Source organism: Haemaphysalis longicornis, unplaced genomic scaffold (assembly GCF_048455015.1).
Source record: "Haemaphysalis longicornis isolate Haplotype H1 unplaced genomic scaffold, Haemaphysalis longicornis Haplotype H1 scaffold_7, whole genome shotgun sequence".
Classification (NCBI taxonomy): Eukaryota; Metazoa; Arthropoda; class Arachnida; order Ixodida; family Ixodidae; genus Haemaphysalis; species Haemaphysalis longicornis.
In genome coordinates, this window is record NW_027526422.1 from 66293781 (window position 1) to 66311166 (window position 17386).

Genomic DNA, 17386 nt, shown 5'->3' on the forward strand with positions numbered 1-17386 from the left:
AAATCACATCAATACAACGGCCGTTCTGCGAGTTTTATTTTTTTTTTCGTTTGCGTGATAAAAAAGAATGTCCCCTAGAAAATTGAAAATAAAATAAATAAACTTTAAGTTAACAGTAAATATTTAAAGAAGTCAAATTGTAGGCATTTAGGGCCGGTCGATGTTGCGTCCTCGATTCCTCGAGCGTCTTCTAATCGCATAATATACATACTTCATGTTATGACTGACTGACTGACTGACTATACTGACACTCACTCACTCACTCACTCACTCACTCACTCACTCACTCACTCACTCACTCACTCACTCACTCACTCACTCACTCACTCACTCACTCACTCACTCACTCACTCACTCACTCACTCACTCACTCACTCACTCACTCACTCACTCACTCACTCACTCACTCACTCACTCACCAAGCCAAAATTGCCAGAGATACATCTGAAATTCGAAGGGTACAATTCCTTTCAAATTTTTTTTTCTTTAAAGCGTCACACCATGGGGTAGAAAAAATGCTTCGCGGCACGTGCTTACATTGATACATGCATGCATTGCATATGCGTGAGTGATTTCCCTCCAACCTTCAATATTCAAGAACTAAAGCCCAGTAGAAAGGTAAACGCGAAGTAACAAAATCACACGGTGTGCGTACCCCCCAATGTATTTCACACAAAAATGACCTCCAGAACGTACTTTTGAGGCAAAATATACGTAATTAACCGACAGCGCCCGCGTTCATTTAGTTAGGAACGCTCGTTGGGTTGGTTTTTCCGATAGTAAGCAAAAAAAAAAGGGGAAAAAAAAAGAAAGTGGCAGGGCAACGCCGGCACGTGAGGAAGGAAAAACAAGTACAGAAAGGATAGAACCCCCACTGGCGCAGTTTCAGGCAGGTCGCGCGAGCACTGCGAAGGCGGGAAATTTGATTTGCATTGGGTGGTAGCAGTGAGTGGATAACGGGGCCACAGCCCATTATGGCGAATCACTGCTCTGCACTTCCGACAGCTTTCACATTGAGTGTAACGGATTTAATTTTTTGCGTTCTTCCTCACCCATCACCCCTCTTCACTCGCACCACCCACCCCTGAGCAGTGGAATTACGCGCTGACCATGCACCTCAGACCCCAAAAACCAGCGAAGCCTGACTTAGCGGGCCACCTGAGCAGCGAAAGCACCTGGTTACTTGGACAAAGAAGGCCACCCAGATCCTCTAAATCTATTTTTTATATATAGAGATCTGAATAAACATTCATTCCTTCTTCTCCTGGCCATTTCTTTTCACCGTAAAGCGTTTGACTGCGCGTCCGCCCTCCAGCCACCCTTGACCTCTATAGCGACAGCGGTAGCCGCCGATATCGCGGAAGGGCGGGAAACACCCAGGGCAGCCCCCAGGGACGAGCAGCCAAGCGGTAGCACTCTCCTTGCATCACGTGAAAAGTGGCGACCATAACCGGATGGCTCTTCCCGAAAACACGCCAGAAATAATGCGGAAGGGCCGCGCGCCGTTAGCTACACGCGTACGATTAGCAATCCTGACAGGCGTCAAAGGCAAGCAAGCATGAGCAATTGTTAACAAACAAACAAACAAACAAACAAACAAACAAACAAACAAACAAACAAACAAACAAACAAACAAACAAACAAACAAACAGAAGCAAAGGAACGGACAAACAGAAACAAATGAACAAACAAACAAATGAACTAACGAACGAACGAACGAACAAAAAAGGAAATGAAGCAAGGATGAATAAAAAGCGATACACAGGACCGAATTGATTGACTGTGGGGTTTACCGAGCCGACGCTACACAGGAGGCACGCCGTAGTGGAGTGCTCCGGATCGATTTTGACCCCCTGGGATCTTTAACATGCGCCGAAATCTCGAACGCACGGGCGTTTTCGCTCTTCACCTCCATCAGAAAAGCTGCTGCCGCGGCCGGGAATCGAACCCGCATCCTTGGGTTCAAGCAGCACAACACCATAGCCACTGAGCCACCGCAGCGGGTCACATGACGGAATTAATGATGCTGTATATATGTAATGATAGGAGTTCAGCTTGTTGCTTGCATGAATCTCTGTCTACTTTTTTATTAACTAGGTAATTAATTTTGTCGGGTACGTACTTAAAAGAAAACAAACGTCGAAAAAAAAAAAACCCCCGAGCAGCCCTCTGTATCTCGGCTAATCCTCCCTTTATTATGTATATATGTAAAAAAAAAAAAAAAACTCGCCGTAAATAAACAGGCTGTACCTCGACTGTTGGAGAGCCACAACAACGCAGCCTCAAATGCGCTTTTAATTGTGTGGCGTCTATTTTCACCTTTTGGCGCCTCTAAATACGCGCGCGTGGCCGAACGGAAATCCCCAAATTTATGTTCAGCACCGCGCATGCCTGTGCGTTATCTACAGGCAATATTTTATATTCTGACTACCCATCGTAAAACGGTCTCAAGTGGACGTAACAATATGTTTTCCGGTGCTTTTCCGAGTGCTTCCCAGACCTTGCCCGATCGCGGGCCCCGTCCGCGGAAGGCCAAGGCCACTCAGTGCCAACGAGTCGGGAACCACGCGGACAGGCCAACTTGATGTGGTGCAATTTCGCGACGACCTTACGTTTCAGAATCGAGAGTTCGAGCGACCAAATATGCGAATAATCCATACTCAGGGCTACCCGCGAATGGGATAAACTCTCCTCTAAACTGCGTCGAACGTATGCGCAAGTTTTACGCACCCAAAGCGCCTCGGTTGAGTTGTTTCGGTTTTGGTGGGGTTTGTCCCGTTCGGTTCGCCGCTAGCAGCGGCGGCGTCTGGACGCGTGTTCGGCAACACTGTGTTGCATTCATAACCATGGAAGCGAGCACAGACGCCAGAGAAGGACTGTGCATGTGACAAATGCTCCTCCGGCGAGCGACTTCGGCCTCGCCCGGTTCTCATATTTGGCTGTGGTGAAGCGGAGGAAGCCACAATGAAGCTTCTAAAGCCCAGTTGGGTGACCCATGACGGTACGTTCCCCGAGTCACGAACATTGTTAGGCTTACACGCGTGTTTATCAATGGAGCGCTGACCGGTCCCGGGCTGGCATGACACAAAGGGAAAAAGGACCGTATCGGCTACGTTTTTCTTCCATCCATTGTTGCGCCGAGTGACGTTTGCGGCAAAAGGAAGGTTAAATACGCCGTTAGCCACCGGTTTCTTTGCAATAAGACAGTGCACCGTTTCTTAACCGATCGTAACTAGCGTCTACATCTCACGTTGCCGCGAAAGGAACTCGTTTCGTTGATACTTTCGTAATCAATGCTTGCAAGGTCAAAAGAAATGGGCCTTAGAAAACAGTCGCTAAACGCTTTCCAAAAACATTTGCAACTTATCTTGTCTAGCGAAAGTGATGCAACTGAAGGCTTCTCTTAACTTTCTGCAAAAAACCGCCTACACTTTGCTTTAGCAATGGGACGTCCTTAGCAATGAGCTTAGTGTTCGCGTGCTGTTACTATTGCTGATTGAAGTTTGGTAGTTAGTGTCGCAACTTTACCACTTCCTGATAGTGTTCAAGGCAACGTTGAAATGATCGGCGATTGTCGGAGTTTTCATTCAGCTTGTTCGCGAATTTCGAACGTCTAGGCGCCAAAACATGTCCTCAAAGTTATTGTGCTATCTGTATGCGATCAGTCTCTGCGGTGGCGTTGAACGATATTCTGAGACGTGTTGTGCGGCCTCATTTGCAAAGTTAAGCATGTTCTGTTCTGAGACGTCCGTAATGCAAACGTGAATTTCGTATTCTAGGTCACCCAATATTCTCGGTTGACATCCATCCTGATGGCTCCAGATTTGCTACTGGCGGTCAAGGTAAGATGTTAAACGCATCTTTCGTGAGTTCGTTTTTCATCTTCTGCCGAACAAAAAAATTCAGCTGTGGTATTCATTTCATTTGTGCGGAGGTTCGAGATTAGGCAATGGAGGGTCTATCAATGGCTGGAAAAAAAAAAAGTCTGCTTAGCCTAGCTTTTTGGTAAGGGCCTTAACCCTTGTACTTTATGGCAGAGTTCGTAGCAAAATAGTTTGTTCGCACGTAATGCAGGGAGCAGCGCAAAAAAAAAAAAAAAAGTGAAGGCAATTGCAGCACTGGCATAATTTATTTAGCTGTAGTTAAACTATGATAAACTATGGATAGAAGGGTACTTGTATAATTATCAGGGTCTATAATCAACTAACAAGAACAACTTGTAGCTTTGCTGAAAGATGCAGGATGAGGCCTGCAAGCTATATTTATAAGATGATGATAATCATCATCATAAACATTATTGTGAAAGAGGGAAGAGGGCCCCTAGAAACATGTTTGCTATGCTGTGAGGACTGTCAGAAATACGGCATCTGCTAGTATATAGATGGCGGAATATGAGCATTTTTAGTTGTTAAAGGGATGCTGTAATTTGTGGTTTCATTGCTGGTGTTTAACAGTGTGTGCTGTAAAAGAACTTGCTGTCACGTGAAAATGTTCCCACTTTTGTTAAAAGTCCCCGGCAACACTTTTTTCAATATTTTTGAAAATCTAAAGTACTTTTAAAATGTCCTCAACAACTCGCAGCGGTGGCTCGGGGATCAAGGTGTTGTGCTGCCGAGTGCAAGAACGTGGGTTCGATTCTGAACACGGTGGCCGTTTTTCTGCTGGAGGCAAAAAAAAGGAGACTCCTGTGTTATGAGACTTCAGTGAATGTTAATGATACCTAGCTTTTCAAAATTCACCTGGACCCGCCGCAGTGGCTCAGTGGCTAAGGCGTTGTGCTGCTGACGAGGATGCCGGTTCGATTCCCGGCCGCAGCGGCCGCTTTTTTAATGGAGGTGAAAAGTAAAAACGCCTGTGCGTACGAGATTTCAGCGCACGTTAAAGATCCCCAGGTGGTCAAAATTAATCTGGAGACCACCACTACAGCGCACCTCATCGCTTGCATTGTGTCGGCGCGTTAAACCCTACAGTCAATCAATCAATCAAAGTTCATCTGGAGCCTTCTGATAAAACATGCCTCTATAGCCCTGGTCTTCAGCACCTAAAGACCTAAAAACTTCAAAATAGAACGTAGTCAACGAGCGCAACCAGTACTTAGATTATGTGGCCATGAAGTAACAAAGCGAGATGTTACTGCTATACACACATCAGATATCTTTCAACTTAAAAAATGGCTTAAACGATTTTAACCTTTTATTTTCCCAGTCTGGGCATTCTTGGCATGCTTGAACGATGTCACTCATTACTTGTTGTGGCTGTTTATTGGCTGTTTCCTATGAGTGTCAGCAATAAACACACTCAATAGTCACTTTAAGAAAACTCGCAACATAAGCAAAAGAGAGACAAGGAGAGGTCTCTGCAGCAATGAGCAAAGCATGCAGTGCCGCTCTGTGCTGGCAGTAACTATGGCTTTTGAAGGGCTTTCAGATGTGTAGGAAAGAGTGAGTGTTTATCAGCGGCACTGCAGAGAACATTGAAAGGCCAACTGCAGTAAAAATTTCATCCTCTTCTAAATGCAATTTCGGTCTTTTGGGACTGAAAGAAAAAGTTACAAAATATGATGCTTGAAAGAGATGCCAGTGTGCCGTAAGCAAGCAGCGAAAATCCAAGGTTTTGACACCGAGATAGAGAAAAGAGTGGCCATTCCATTATGGCCAGGCAAAATGGACATTGCAGCTGGCTAAGTGGGCAACATAGCAATCCCAGCCGGCTGGAGGCTCGGATAGAGGCATGTGAACGCATGCGGCTGCACTGAACGAAGCTCATGAATCGAGTGCGTGTCCCCTTATCGCTTTTTTTTTTAAAGCGTAGCTTATATGGATAGGGTTTCGTGTATTTTTTGCATCTGAGAACGAAAACTCCCAAAGCTCTTTCGTGCCTTTGAAGCGCAAGGTGTGGAAAAACTAATGTTTTGGTGTGTCCCCCCGCATGTTTCCAATGGCCTATGATTTCGATGGCGACTGCAGAGTTATAGAACACACTGGAATGTTCGTCCTCCTCACGAAAGCAGCTCGGGACTTGGGATTGAGAGCGGCACATGTCCTGAACGTGCTGAGAAAGCATTTTTTTTCTCTGATGCTACTTAGCGTACAGGATGAAATGGTCCGGGTGCAGGATGGAAGTGGGTACAAAAGCACCTTGCGGCATGGCCAACTGTGAATCACAGATGCACAGTAGAGAACGGCTTTAACTGTAGGTGCCTTCCTTAGGTATGACTGCCGTCAAAGCTCATGAGAAACAGAAATTTGCTCTTACCTTCCACCTGAGCTCCATGTTATCTCTATGCCGAGCTAAAAAGCTTGGCTGGTCATCCACCTTCGTAGAGTTGAATGGCTCATTATTTTTTTTTTTCCACCAAGCTCTGCGGTATTGCTTCTCACATTTAAGTGTTCTATAATAGTGTATGCCCAGATATTCTAGCCAGGAGGCCATGCGCGTGTTTCACCTCCGTGCATTGACCTGATGCCACAAAGCCAGCGGGGTCTCTGCCTGCCAACACACTTTGACGGCTTGTGTCGGATTCTGTCGGCTACAGGTGCGGATGCGGGCCAGATCTGCGTGTGGAACATGGCGCCTGTGGCGCGGGAGGAGGATGAGTTGAGCGAATCAGTGCCCAAGCTGCTTTGTCAGATGGACAACCACCTGGCCTGCGTCAACTGTGTGCGCTGGTCCGCCGACGGCCGGCACCTGGCCTCTGGCGGCGACGACAAGGTCATCATGATCTGGGCGATCGGACGGTGGGTGGACTTCTGCGGGGGTACCTCTGCATCTCTGACGCGTGATGAGGAGGGTTGGGAGCCTCCTTTGCGTTCTGTTCTTCATAAGTGAATGAACAAGGAGTGGGTTGAAATATGGCGGTTTCTCGGGAGGAGAGAGCTCTTGCTTCTCATTATGGTCTCTGCGTTAACGAGCGTCAGTGAGAGAGAAACACTATGGCTTTCAGCACCAGTTTTTAAATGCATAGCATTTTAGTAACTCACAATGTCACGCGGCGTTGGCGTGCGCTGTCGTAGTCCGCATGCGCGCCTTGTCGTAGTCCGCATGCGCGCCCTGTCGTAGTCCGCAGCCAGGAAGAAATAACAGTTTCCGGCGCCCGGTTTCGAACCCATGACGCCGCGGGCGGAACGCAAGGTGCCCGGCGCACAACCGACCGAGCCACGAAACCGACACAGATTTCGATGCACCGAACGCGCCTTATATCCTTCACTCATTTTTCGTTTGTTTCGAAAGCGCCACAAGTTGTCCCGCGCTTCCAAAAGATGGCGACACGGGTCCCGCGATCAAGAGATACGACTTGCCGGCGCACCCCCTCGGAAATGCTGTGCATTTGATCGTGCCCCTCGCGAGGAGGATGTCTTTTTTCACAAGCACAAAGCATTTCTTCGAAAAATGTACTGTTTGCGTAGCGTGTGACGGAACTGCGTTCATGGAAAAACTTGACGATATTAGCGGACACTTCTTCTGTCACTAGAATTTATTTCCTTATCAACCCCGTGAAATGCCTCCAGCATTGCTTAGATATGCCGTATTTACTTGCGTAGTGAACCCACTTTTTCTTTTTTTTTTTATCCGGCATGAATTTGGGGGGAGGGTTCATTATGCAGGAAAAAATTTCAAGTTTTAAAAGTCGAAATTTTATTTAATAACGTTGCTAAGAGAAGCGCTGTCAGAGCTTTGCCATTTTCATAAAAACACATAGGTAATTCTGTTATCTAAATTCTTTTTTATTCCCAATATGCTATTGTCCTCCTACTTGCCATGGAGCTGTCCTCCTTTGAAGACGCTTGCCGCCTCATATTTGTTGTCGGCCCACTGCGCACCATCTTCCGTGCCACCAAGGCACTCCAAAACTTCTTTTCCCACACCCTTAAACTTCCCTTCTTTGGGCCCACAAAACTCACGGTGATCCCTGTTCACCGCCCAAAAACCCCGTTTTCGCCCGTAGCGTACACGCAGTGGGTCAACACCGAAGCACCGCCCAGCCGCATGGTTTCCATGTGCATCAATGCATGCTTGACCACCTTCAGTTTAAGTCTGGCTGTGTAACTCATGTACTGGCCCGTCGTACGGCATGCACCAGGAGCACAAAAAAAGATCGGAACACAGCTGAACAAAACCATGGATTGTAATGGTCGCGGAACAGCTAGAGCAGAGGAGTGCGGAGTACGTTTAGTGCTCTGTTTGCACGCTACCAGAACCAGCCAGAGCAGCAAAGAACGAGAAAGGAGTGCGGAGTACATTTTGGGCTTTGTTCGCACGCAGCAACATTTTTATGGCACAAGAATGTTTGTTTTGCGTTCAGCAGATGGTGCTCTGCAAGCGCGCCATTTTTAAATTGTGAGCCACGGCATTTGCGCTCAAGTCTCCTGTACTGTTCAGATTTCTGTTTGTTGGAATGCATTTTTAACGTTTCTGCGCATAGTGTAGCGTGATATCAAGTTACTGCGGTGGTCTACAGCATCAGCAACCATGCTGAGATATCCAACGAACCCCTGGGAACCTTAATCGCTTGCTTGGTACTCTCCCTTCGGTGTACACACATGGATTACGTGCCGCAGCGAAGGGCCTTGTGCGAGGGCAGCAACAGTGAAATACTATAAGACGCAGCTGCAGTGTGGCCCCAGTCACCCCTGATGAAGAAGCCGGGCCGGCTTCGAAACGTCAGGTTTTGTCTATGTATTGGTTGGAGCATAATTAAATTTCAGTTGAGATAAAAACATACTCCCGCTGCATTTTTTATTCAAAGTGACAAATAAGTAACTTCTCAAGAAGACAAGTGGGGGGAGGGTTCATTACGCGAGTAAATATGGTATTGCTTGGAGGGATATGAAGGCAGACTGATTTTTGTATTATTCTGCTTGCCGCTCTAGAGGCTCACCGTTCTGGAATCTGCGTTTTGATGTTAAAAATAACGAGAGAAAAACGGCTCCTTGTGCACGAGCTTTATAAAAGCAGTTTACAAGCCTTGCGGTTACACAATGTCAGCCATATTAATTTATTACCGTAATTAACCGGTTTTAATGCTTCCCCGATTCTAACGCGCACCCTATTTTCCTGGCAAAAAAAACGAAAATCTTGCACCTCCGATTGTAACGTGCACGTAACTTTGTGAGCAAAAAAAACGAATGCGAGAGGAACGGGCGATTTTTTTCCCGACGTAATCTCACTCATCTCACTCCTCTTCGCTTTCCACTGACCACAACATCTCGTCCTCGGTGCCATCAAGCGCGTTCGCGATGCCCACGCCCCGCACGCCCATCCCACGAGCTTCTCCAGAGGCGCACGCTTCAGCCGACTGCTCGTTTTGAACGCGTGGGAGCCACTGCTGCCATTGCTGTTATCAAGCGCGCAAGTGGAACGATTTGACGATTTGTGTGAACGCCGATAGAAAAGCCAAGAGCCTATGCTTCCTGCGTCCGAAAAATCGTTGCTAAAAGCTTTGGCGCCATCATGAGATGGTGATGGCAATGGGTGGGACGAAATTTCTGCTGTTTCGGCAGTTTCGGTTTCGTATCAGATTCTAGTGCGCATGCAATTTTTCGACCTATTTTTCTGGAAAAAAAGTGCACGTTAGAATCGGGTAAGTACGGTACGTCTATGTTTGTGGTCAGTGGAAGATTTCTTCATTCTGCAGTGGATCTGAATAGGCTGGTGATGGTGATGTAGCTCGGCTGAGCCGTTGACCACGTTTGTTTCTAGCAATTGAAGCTGACAATCGAAGATCTACACATGCAATCAAAGGGAGTGAAATTTTTTTGAAAGGCAAGTCTCGAAGCTAGGATCAAAGTGTTGGCATCTACCAGGGTATGTTGCGCAAGTGGACGAGAGATTACTGTACAGCTTTCGTAGGGGGCTTATGGCTAGCAGTGTTTTTATCATTGCATAAAATGTTGAGGTTGGCCGAGTTCATTTCTGGTTGAGTTTTCACTGGTGCCACGCGAGATCATTTAATCCTGAAGTTCTTTGTTTGCAAAAGGTGAATACTGGCAAGTAGCGTCTCTTTCTCTTTGACCATCCCGCAGGTATGGTATGAGTTCTTCAGGAATGTTTGGCGGGGGAGGCAAAACCAACGTGGAACACTGGAAGTGTGTCAGCACCCTCAGGGGCCACTCTGGAGGTAAGCATTTGCATTGGGAGGGTGCTTCATGAACCGTACTGAGGGATTGTTTTTATCACCTGTACAGGGGCCATGAAGACAAAAAAAAAAAAAAATTGAAGCCGTTCCACTCAGTGTGAAAGCTGTTGGAAATGCAGAGCGGTGATTCGCCATAATGGGCTGTAGCGCCGTTATTCGCTCACTGCTACCACCCAATGCAATTCAAATTTCCCACCTTCGCAGTGCTCGCACACCTCCTGCCTGAAACTGCACCAGCGGGAGTTCGGTTCTTTTTGTGCTTGCTTTCCCTCCCGCACATGCCGGCGTTGCACTGCCATTTTTTTTCGCTTACTATCGTAAAAACCAACTCAACAAGCGTTCCGAACTGAATGAATGCGGGTGCTGGCGGTTAGTTATGTATATTTTGTCTCAAATGTACTTGCAGTTTTCTTTGCGCTAAACAATGGGTGACAAGCGCTAGCAGTTCTCGAGTTTCGAATGCTTATGACTATATAAACCGCTTGGCTTTCGAAGCCTCTGGGTTATGCCGCGACGACGGAACGCTCTATGGCTCTACTTGTGTCCAGCGAGCAAGCTACGACGACAAGGCGAGCCCATAAAGTGCTGTGCACTATACAACATTGTTTTAGTTGGAAGAACTGGGCTGCAGTACCTCACTCAGCTCCATTTTAGCCAAGAAAGGTGTTTAACAAAAGAAAATGCAAGAAACATTGAAAAAAATTTAAAGAACACGCAAGAAAATATAGGCACAAGTGAGATATATTGGCCAGCACTAATTAGGTATGTTAACTGCAACATTCAAGTAATGGGATCAAACGGAAGTAGAGGACCCGCTGCAACCGTCCAGTCCTGTGTCTTAGCGATGTGTTACTTCGGCGGCTGCCAGTCGCCAAGCAAGATTCTGTGGCGTCATAGAAAAGTTGCCGGAAAGTGACTTGGGAGTCGCCACTGCTTCATATGCTTTCTTCTATATCTTCATTATTTGTTTGGACTTTGCTATTAAATTGGTGTCATTGTTATCAGTACAAAGCAGTCTTTCTAATGAACAAAACTTTTATTTTGTCTTCATGGCCCCTTTAAGGCGAGTTCCTGCGGTCCCACTGAGATCGCAATCCACGAATGGCATATCGCAGTACGTCTATACAGCTGGAGCTTGCATTTCTCGCTGCGTTTGCCGAAGTCCACGGTCGAAAGGAGTCGGCAACAAATTGAGCCCACTTGCATAGTGATAAACTAGCTTTCCTTCGCCATAGCAGGCGCATTAGGAGTAATAAAGCCCACTCCGGCTCCATTGTCAAGTCCGGGTCAAAGTCTGTCGCTTAATGCGTTTTGAATGCTACTGTGATGCCACAATGTGTCCAGTGGGCAACAATTAAAAAAAAAAAGAAAGGGCTATGGTGCATTTTTTTTTTTTTCTTTTTATGCTTTTACCCATTGAAGAGTTTTCGCTGCTGGAAACGAAGTGAAGCTTTGATTGATACAGGTTGGCAAGCTAGAAACAAAAACACACTCCGAAGGGCTTGCCATTGAGCTTGATGTATTGTCTCCGAGGTGCAAGTTTTTTTTGTGGGGGCACTGTGATTGCTTGGATGTTAAAATAGGTGCTGCAAAGGATGCTAATATGAAAACCTTTGAGCACCAAGCACATGGTTTTGATCAGTCTTTGGGATGTTTTGTTACCGGATCTCCATAATGAACAGCTGAGTTGGAACTTATGTTTGCGACTTTACTTGGTTCGACGAATTAGGCTACATTGTGGTATCATCAAACAGCTTGAAAGTGGTCACCAGAAAAGAGAAACATTTTAGTTGCTGCCGCTGATAAATGGGATACGAATGCAAGGAAACCAATCCAGATTTTTATTTATCATAATAAAGTGTCTTTCAACTAGCACTCACATGGCATGAGGGACCGTGTTATGTTTATTGTGCAAGGTTAGCAACTACTGCTGACGTAATCATTTCGTCTTTAGTTATTTGAGCAAATCGTCTAATAAAGCATACAACAGAATTTTGCCTTGAAAACGTGTTCTTTGCGTGTTAACAAAGTGTGTGTAAAGGGGGTGAAAGATGATGCTATTGTTGGCGTGATAGGTTTGTTTATTGGAGTATGTTATGACAAGTCATTTGTCCTTTCCTAAAGTTCAGCTGGGATTGCTTACAATTCATGCTTGTTTGAACTTTCCATTTGAAGACCGGCGGAGGAGACAATGCTTACACGAAGCTGTTTTCAAAGCTCAGTGGGTCATAGGAGGCTTTGAAATCTGGTTTTTAGAGTGCCTGTAACATTTACGTACTCAATGCAATTACTCAGTTACTTTTATTTAATTTGGAGTGAAGACTTAATTATTTTTAACTCCCTTTCATCTGGTCGCACATAGATGTCCTGGACCTAGCCTGGTCACCGTATGATGCGTGGCTCGCCTCTTGTAGTGTCGACAACACTGTCGTCATCTGGAATACCAAGAGGTGGCAAGGTAAGCCTCTGCTCTTGACAATGCGGGCTCATTTTAGGGGGGGGGGGGGTGGGATTACTTGAGACAGCCAGAATTCCAAAGGATCATTTTTGAAACAGGTGCTTGTTTGTGTTTGTTGTTGAGTTTGATTCCTGTCAGTAGTGTGGCATGGTGCCGAGATTTCATGCTGCTGATGAGAGAAAGAGATTCGTGTGCTTGTCATGCCTGATAAGGGTTTTCGAAAACTAGGCAGCATTGCCTCATGTATTTAGAGCACCTGTGGTGGGGATGTACACCGCTCGAACCCCCCCCCCCCCCCCTGGTGTTTTGCTTTGACTGTATTTGCTCCTGGCTTGTTTTTGTTACGGTAGAAAGTAATCGTTTTGTGACAGATAGGGTACACTCGACAAACAGGCTCTCATGTAAGACAATGTTGCTTTCGCCAATCGGCCACTGCTGTCTATGTAAGACAACTCCAAAACGCCGGCCTGCTGTGCAGCTAAAAAAAGCATAGTGCGTACAGTACCAACAGCAGCGCGAGTTGGTACTTCTATGTTTGCGCGTGATTTTCGTAACTTTCATTGTTTACCCCACCATTCTTACTGCTGTAAGATGAATATGCATTACATTTAAGCGCAAATAGCTCCTTCTCTAGCTTATAAGCCGTGCCTCATTTGCGTTTGCTTTTGCTGGCCTCAGCCAATCACAACAGCTGGGCTTATGACATCGTAGGTTCTGTTGCAGGAAAATAGGCTAGTAGGTCACATGGCTGTTCCCTTTTTTCCTAATTATATAGCTAATTTGAGCGAAGTGTGCATTAAAAGTGGTGTCGGTATGATTCTCAAGAGGCAGTCTTTCGAATGAATCAAACTTGTGTTTTGTCTGCGTGGCACCTTTAATGCGTAGTTTTCGTTCGGAGCTTCCAGTTATCGCTTAAGCCTAAGTGCTGCTGGTAGACAGCAGGGAGTAGAAATGGTAGATTCAGTTTCCAGCAGGAGTTTTGATTAGACGAGACTTAACAAAGCTTGACACTAGGTCGTCTGTTGAGCTGCTTGTTGTCGATAGAGGGACATTAAAATAACACTCTTAAAGGAGCCATGAAGAGAAAATACAACTTCGTTTAATTTCAAAGAACTAGGATTCAGTATCTTACTCAGCTTCATTACAGCCACAAAAGATGTTTTTTAATGAGAAAAAAAGCAAGAAGTATTGAAAAACTTTCAAATTTTGCGGCACAGTGACGTGTTATGAGCAAGAATGACTTCATACAGGCCAACAACAAAACACAATTTTCAGTGCGTTAACTGCACGTTAGCATTCAAGAGATGCGGTCAAATGGAACTAGAGGCCCCGTTACAGACATCCAGTCATGTGTCGTCGCAACAGGTCAGTTAGGCGGCTGCCAATCGCACAAACAAGGTTCCGTGACGTCATAGAAAATTTGGGGGAAATTGGCTAGGGCGTCGCGACTGCTTCACACCCCCGCACGGGGCACCTTGAGTAATCTTGGTGACGGTGAGTGGCGACACCGCGTACCCCGAGCCCCCCATACTTAAGCTGTTACCTACCGTGGCGAGAAGTTGAAAGGTGAAGGGTTAGAAGCCGTGAACGGTGGCCGTCGGAGCCCTGGTCAAGCTCCGGCCGATGGGCTCCCTGTCTGTCTATCAGGCTGGGAGCTCCGGGACCTCTTTGACCATCAGGGTAACGTCAAAGAAGAAAGTACCCCAGTTCCCTGCTTTATACTATGCCGCATGGTACTTTCGAAATCCTCTCTTCCAAATGATCGGGCCCCAAAAAGGGCCCGCACCGATGTAATTTTCAAACCTCTGCCCAACATGAAATTTAACACCCCGGACAACTTTCCTCGCTTCTTAGTGATACAATCTAAGAACAAGGAATCTCCAGTTACCTGCAAGTCGGTCTTCTTAATTGCCAAGTTCATTGAGAGTGTAGTTGGCGTGAACTACAAGGCAAAGAAGCTGACATCGGGGGACGTGCTTGTAGAACTATCTACTAAAAAACAATCTGATAGTCTCTTGAACCAGACCGACCTACTTGGCCTTGAAGTAGCTGTAACGCCACACCGGAGCCTTAACAGCTCGCAGGGCGTCATATCTGAGATGGACCTGCTCAATGAAAGTGAGTCTGACCTCCTTGAGGGCATGCGTGACCAGGGCGTTACTGCGGTAAGAAGAATAATGATCAGACGCGATGGCAAAGAAGTAAAAACGAAACATGTGATCCTAACTTTTGACCGAAGTGTCCTACCGGAGTCTGTCACTGCAGGCTTCCTTCATTGCAACGTACGACCTTACATACCCAACCCACGCCGCTGCTTCAAGTGCCAGCGGTATGGGCACAGTACTACCACCTGCCGCGGAAAACTGACATGTGCCAAGTGCGCAGGACATCATGACCCTTCAGAGAACTGTGCTTCTAACGTATTGAAATGTGCCAACTGTGAACAACCCCACGCTGCATACTCTCGGTCATGTGCTAAATTCAAAGCCGAGAAAGAAATCATAAACATGAAGGTCACCCAGAACATTACCTATCAAGAAGCACGACAGAAACACTCAATGTTTTCGCAAAGGTATGCCGATGCAGCTCGCCGGGGGGCGGAGCGGCGTCTAGTCACGGCGGCCACCCAGTACTGCGAAGCAGACTTGGTGCCGTCCCAGCCCCCCCAGGTGCTGCCCAAAGCAGCCCAACCATCCGACACGACACCTGTGGCGCCCGCAAGTGTTGTGTTAGCTGCGAGTGTGAGGAGTGACGGCTCTGCCGTCAATCCTCCTCTACCGGCTGCCAGACTTCAGGCGGCCATGGACGTAGATGTGGTCGGTCCCACGACCACTTCTGTGTCCAACAAACAGTCGGGGACGGCAGGGGCTCCTGCCTCCACTTCGAACATATCCCGAGGCGGAGCCCGCAAGGACTCCATCTCGTCACTGTCACACCACTCAGATGATGACATGGAGGTAACACCGTCTCTGCCAGTGCCAAAGGCGGAAAGAGAACAGCGCACCATGGCGGGGCGAGGCAAAAAGCCACCAGCCACCCGTGTCACAGGCCCAAGTCAGAACTGATAGATGGTACACATCCAGCCCGAGTCCTCATCTACACCAGGTAAAATCTCCTCCCTAAACATTTATGGTAGCACAAATAATTACACAGTGGAACTGCCGGGGCCTTATTAAAAACCTAGATGATATATATGAAATCCTACACAAAACGCAATCAGCCATCCTATGTTTACAGGAGACACACTTGAAACCTAAGCACACCAATTTCCTGAACCAATACTCAGTATTTAGGAGAGACAGAGATAGCTGCACGCACTGCTCTGGTGGCGTAGCTATAGTTACGCAAAAATCTATCCCTTGCCAATCTCTTCAATTGCGTACCGCCCTAGAAGCGGTTGCAATCCGGGCAATTATTTTCAACAGATTAACAACAATTTGCTCACTATACATTCCCCCTGAATATCGTTTATCTAGCTCTGAATTTGAGTCTCTCATAGATGAGCTGCCGGAACCGTTCCTACTCGTAGGTGACCTGAATGCACACAGCCCACTATGGGGATCTGAACGCACAGATTCCCGGGGCCGCTTGATAGAAAAATTCCTCTTCTCATCCGGAGCTTGTCTCTTTAACAAAAAAGAGCCGACATACTACAACACTACACACAATACATACTCACACATAGACTTGGCGATCGGCTCTTCTGTCCTCTTTCCGGCTGTTGAATGGGAAGTGGACGACAACCCCTATGGGAGCGACCACTTCCCTGTCATCTTGAAAGGCATTGATAAAGCCCGTAACAGTTCCATCTGCCATAAAAAGTTTAAGGAATCTGGTGCTGATTGGTTAAAATTTAAACAATTATCTCGGCTTTCATACACGTCCTTAAGCTATTTGGGCATTGACGAAGCCTGTGAACTGGTGACTGCACACATTCTTCATGCTGCCGAGGGCTCAATTCCGCAAACATCTGGTGCCACACCTAACACTAGGAGGCCGTGGTGGAATGAAGAGTGTAGGCTTGCACGGCAGGCTCAAAATAAGGCGTGGGGTGTCCTTCGCAGGTACCCCACTACGCAAAACTTGATTTGCTTCAAACGTGCAAAAGCACAAGGAAGACGCATTCGCCAGCAAGCAAAAAGAGATAGCTGGCGCTCTCTCGTGACTTCTATCAACTCGTACACAGATGCAGGCAAAGTATGGAACAGAATTAAAAAGTTTAATGGACGGAAAACACACACCCTACCTTTGGTCAACAGTACAGGCGATACCCTAGAGGACCAGGCAAACACACTTGCGAAATACTTTTCATATGTATCGAGTTCTGCTCATTACACGAATGCTTTCTTACGACACAAAACATCTATGGAGAAGAAACCGATTCGTGATAACAAAAGATCTGACGAACCATACAACACGGAATTTTCCATAACAGAGCTTTTGGTCGCCTTGGGAACATGTAAGGCTTCAGCGCCTGGGGCAGATAGTATATCATACACAATGATACAACATCTGCACCCAGAAACTCTCCGAACACTCTTGCACTTGTTCAACAAAATATGGGCGGCGGGATACTTTCCGAGAGCTTGGAGAGAAGCAGTTGTAGTTGCCGTATTAAAACCAGGGAAAGATGCCTCACTACCTGCCAGTTACCGACCAATAGCTCTGACAAGTTGCTTAGGAAAGGTTTTTGAAAAAATGGTAAATAAGAGGCTAATCCATTTTCTTGAATATAACGGCATCCGGGACAGTTGTCAGGCTGGTTTCCGATCAGGTCGAAGCACAACTGACCA

General features: G+C 46.7%; 1 protein-coding gene across 2 annotated transcripts in view; it reads left to right on the forward strand.

Annotated features, from left to right (window-relative positions):
* Positions 1-2832: 2832 nt before the first annotated feature.
* Positions 2833-17386, forward strand: part of Hira (histone cell cycle regulator-like protein) — a 47478-nt gene continuing 32924 nt past the window's right edge. For both annotated transcript variants that reach the window (XM_077677639.1, XM_077677640.1), the window contains exons 1-5: positions 2833-3001; positions 3780-3842; positions 6536-6737; positions 10023-10117; positions 12498-12593. In XM_077677639.1, the coding sequence (XP_077533765.1) occupies positions 2965-3001; positions 3780-3842; positions 6536-6737; positions 10023-10117; positions 12498-12593 (493 nt within the window). In that variant the 5' untranslated portion in view covers positions 2833-2964. The remainder of the gene's footprint in view (positions 3002-3779; positions 3843-6535; positions 6738-10022; positions 10118-12497; positions 12594-17386) is intronic.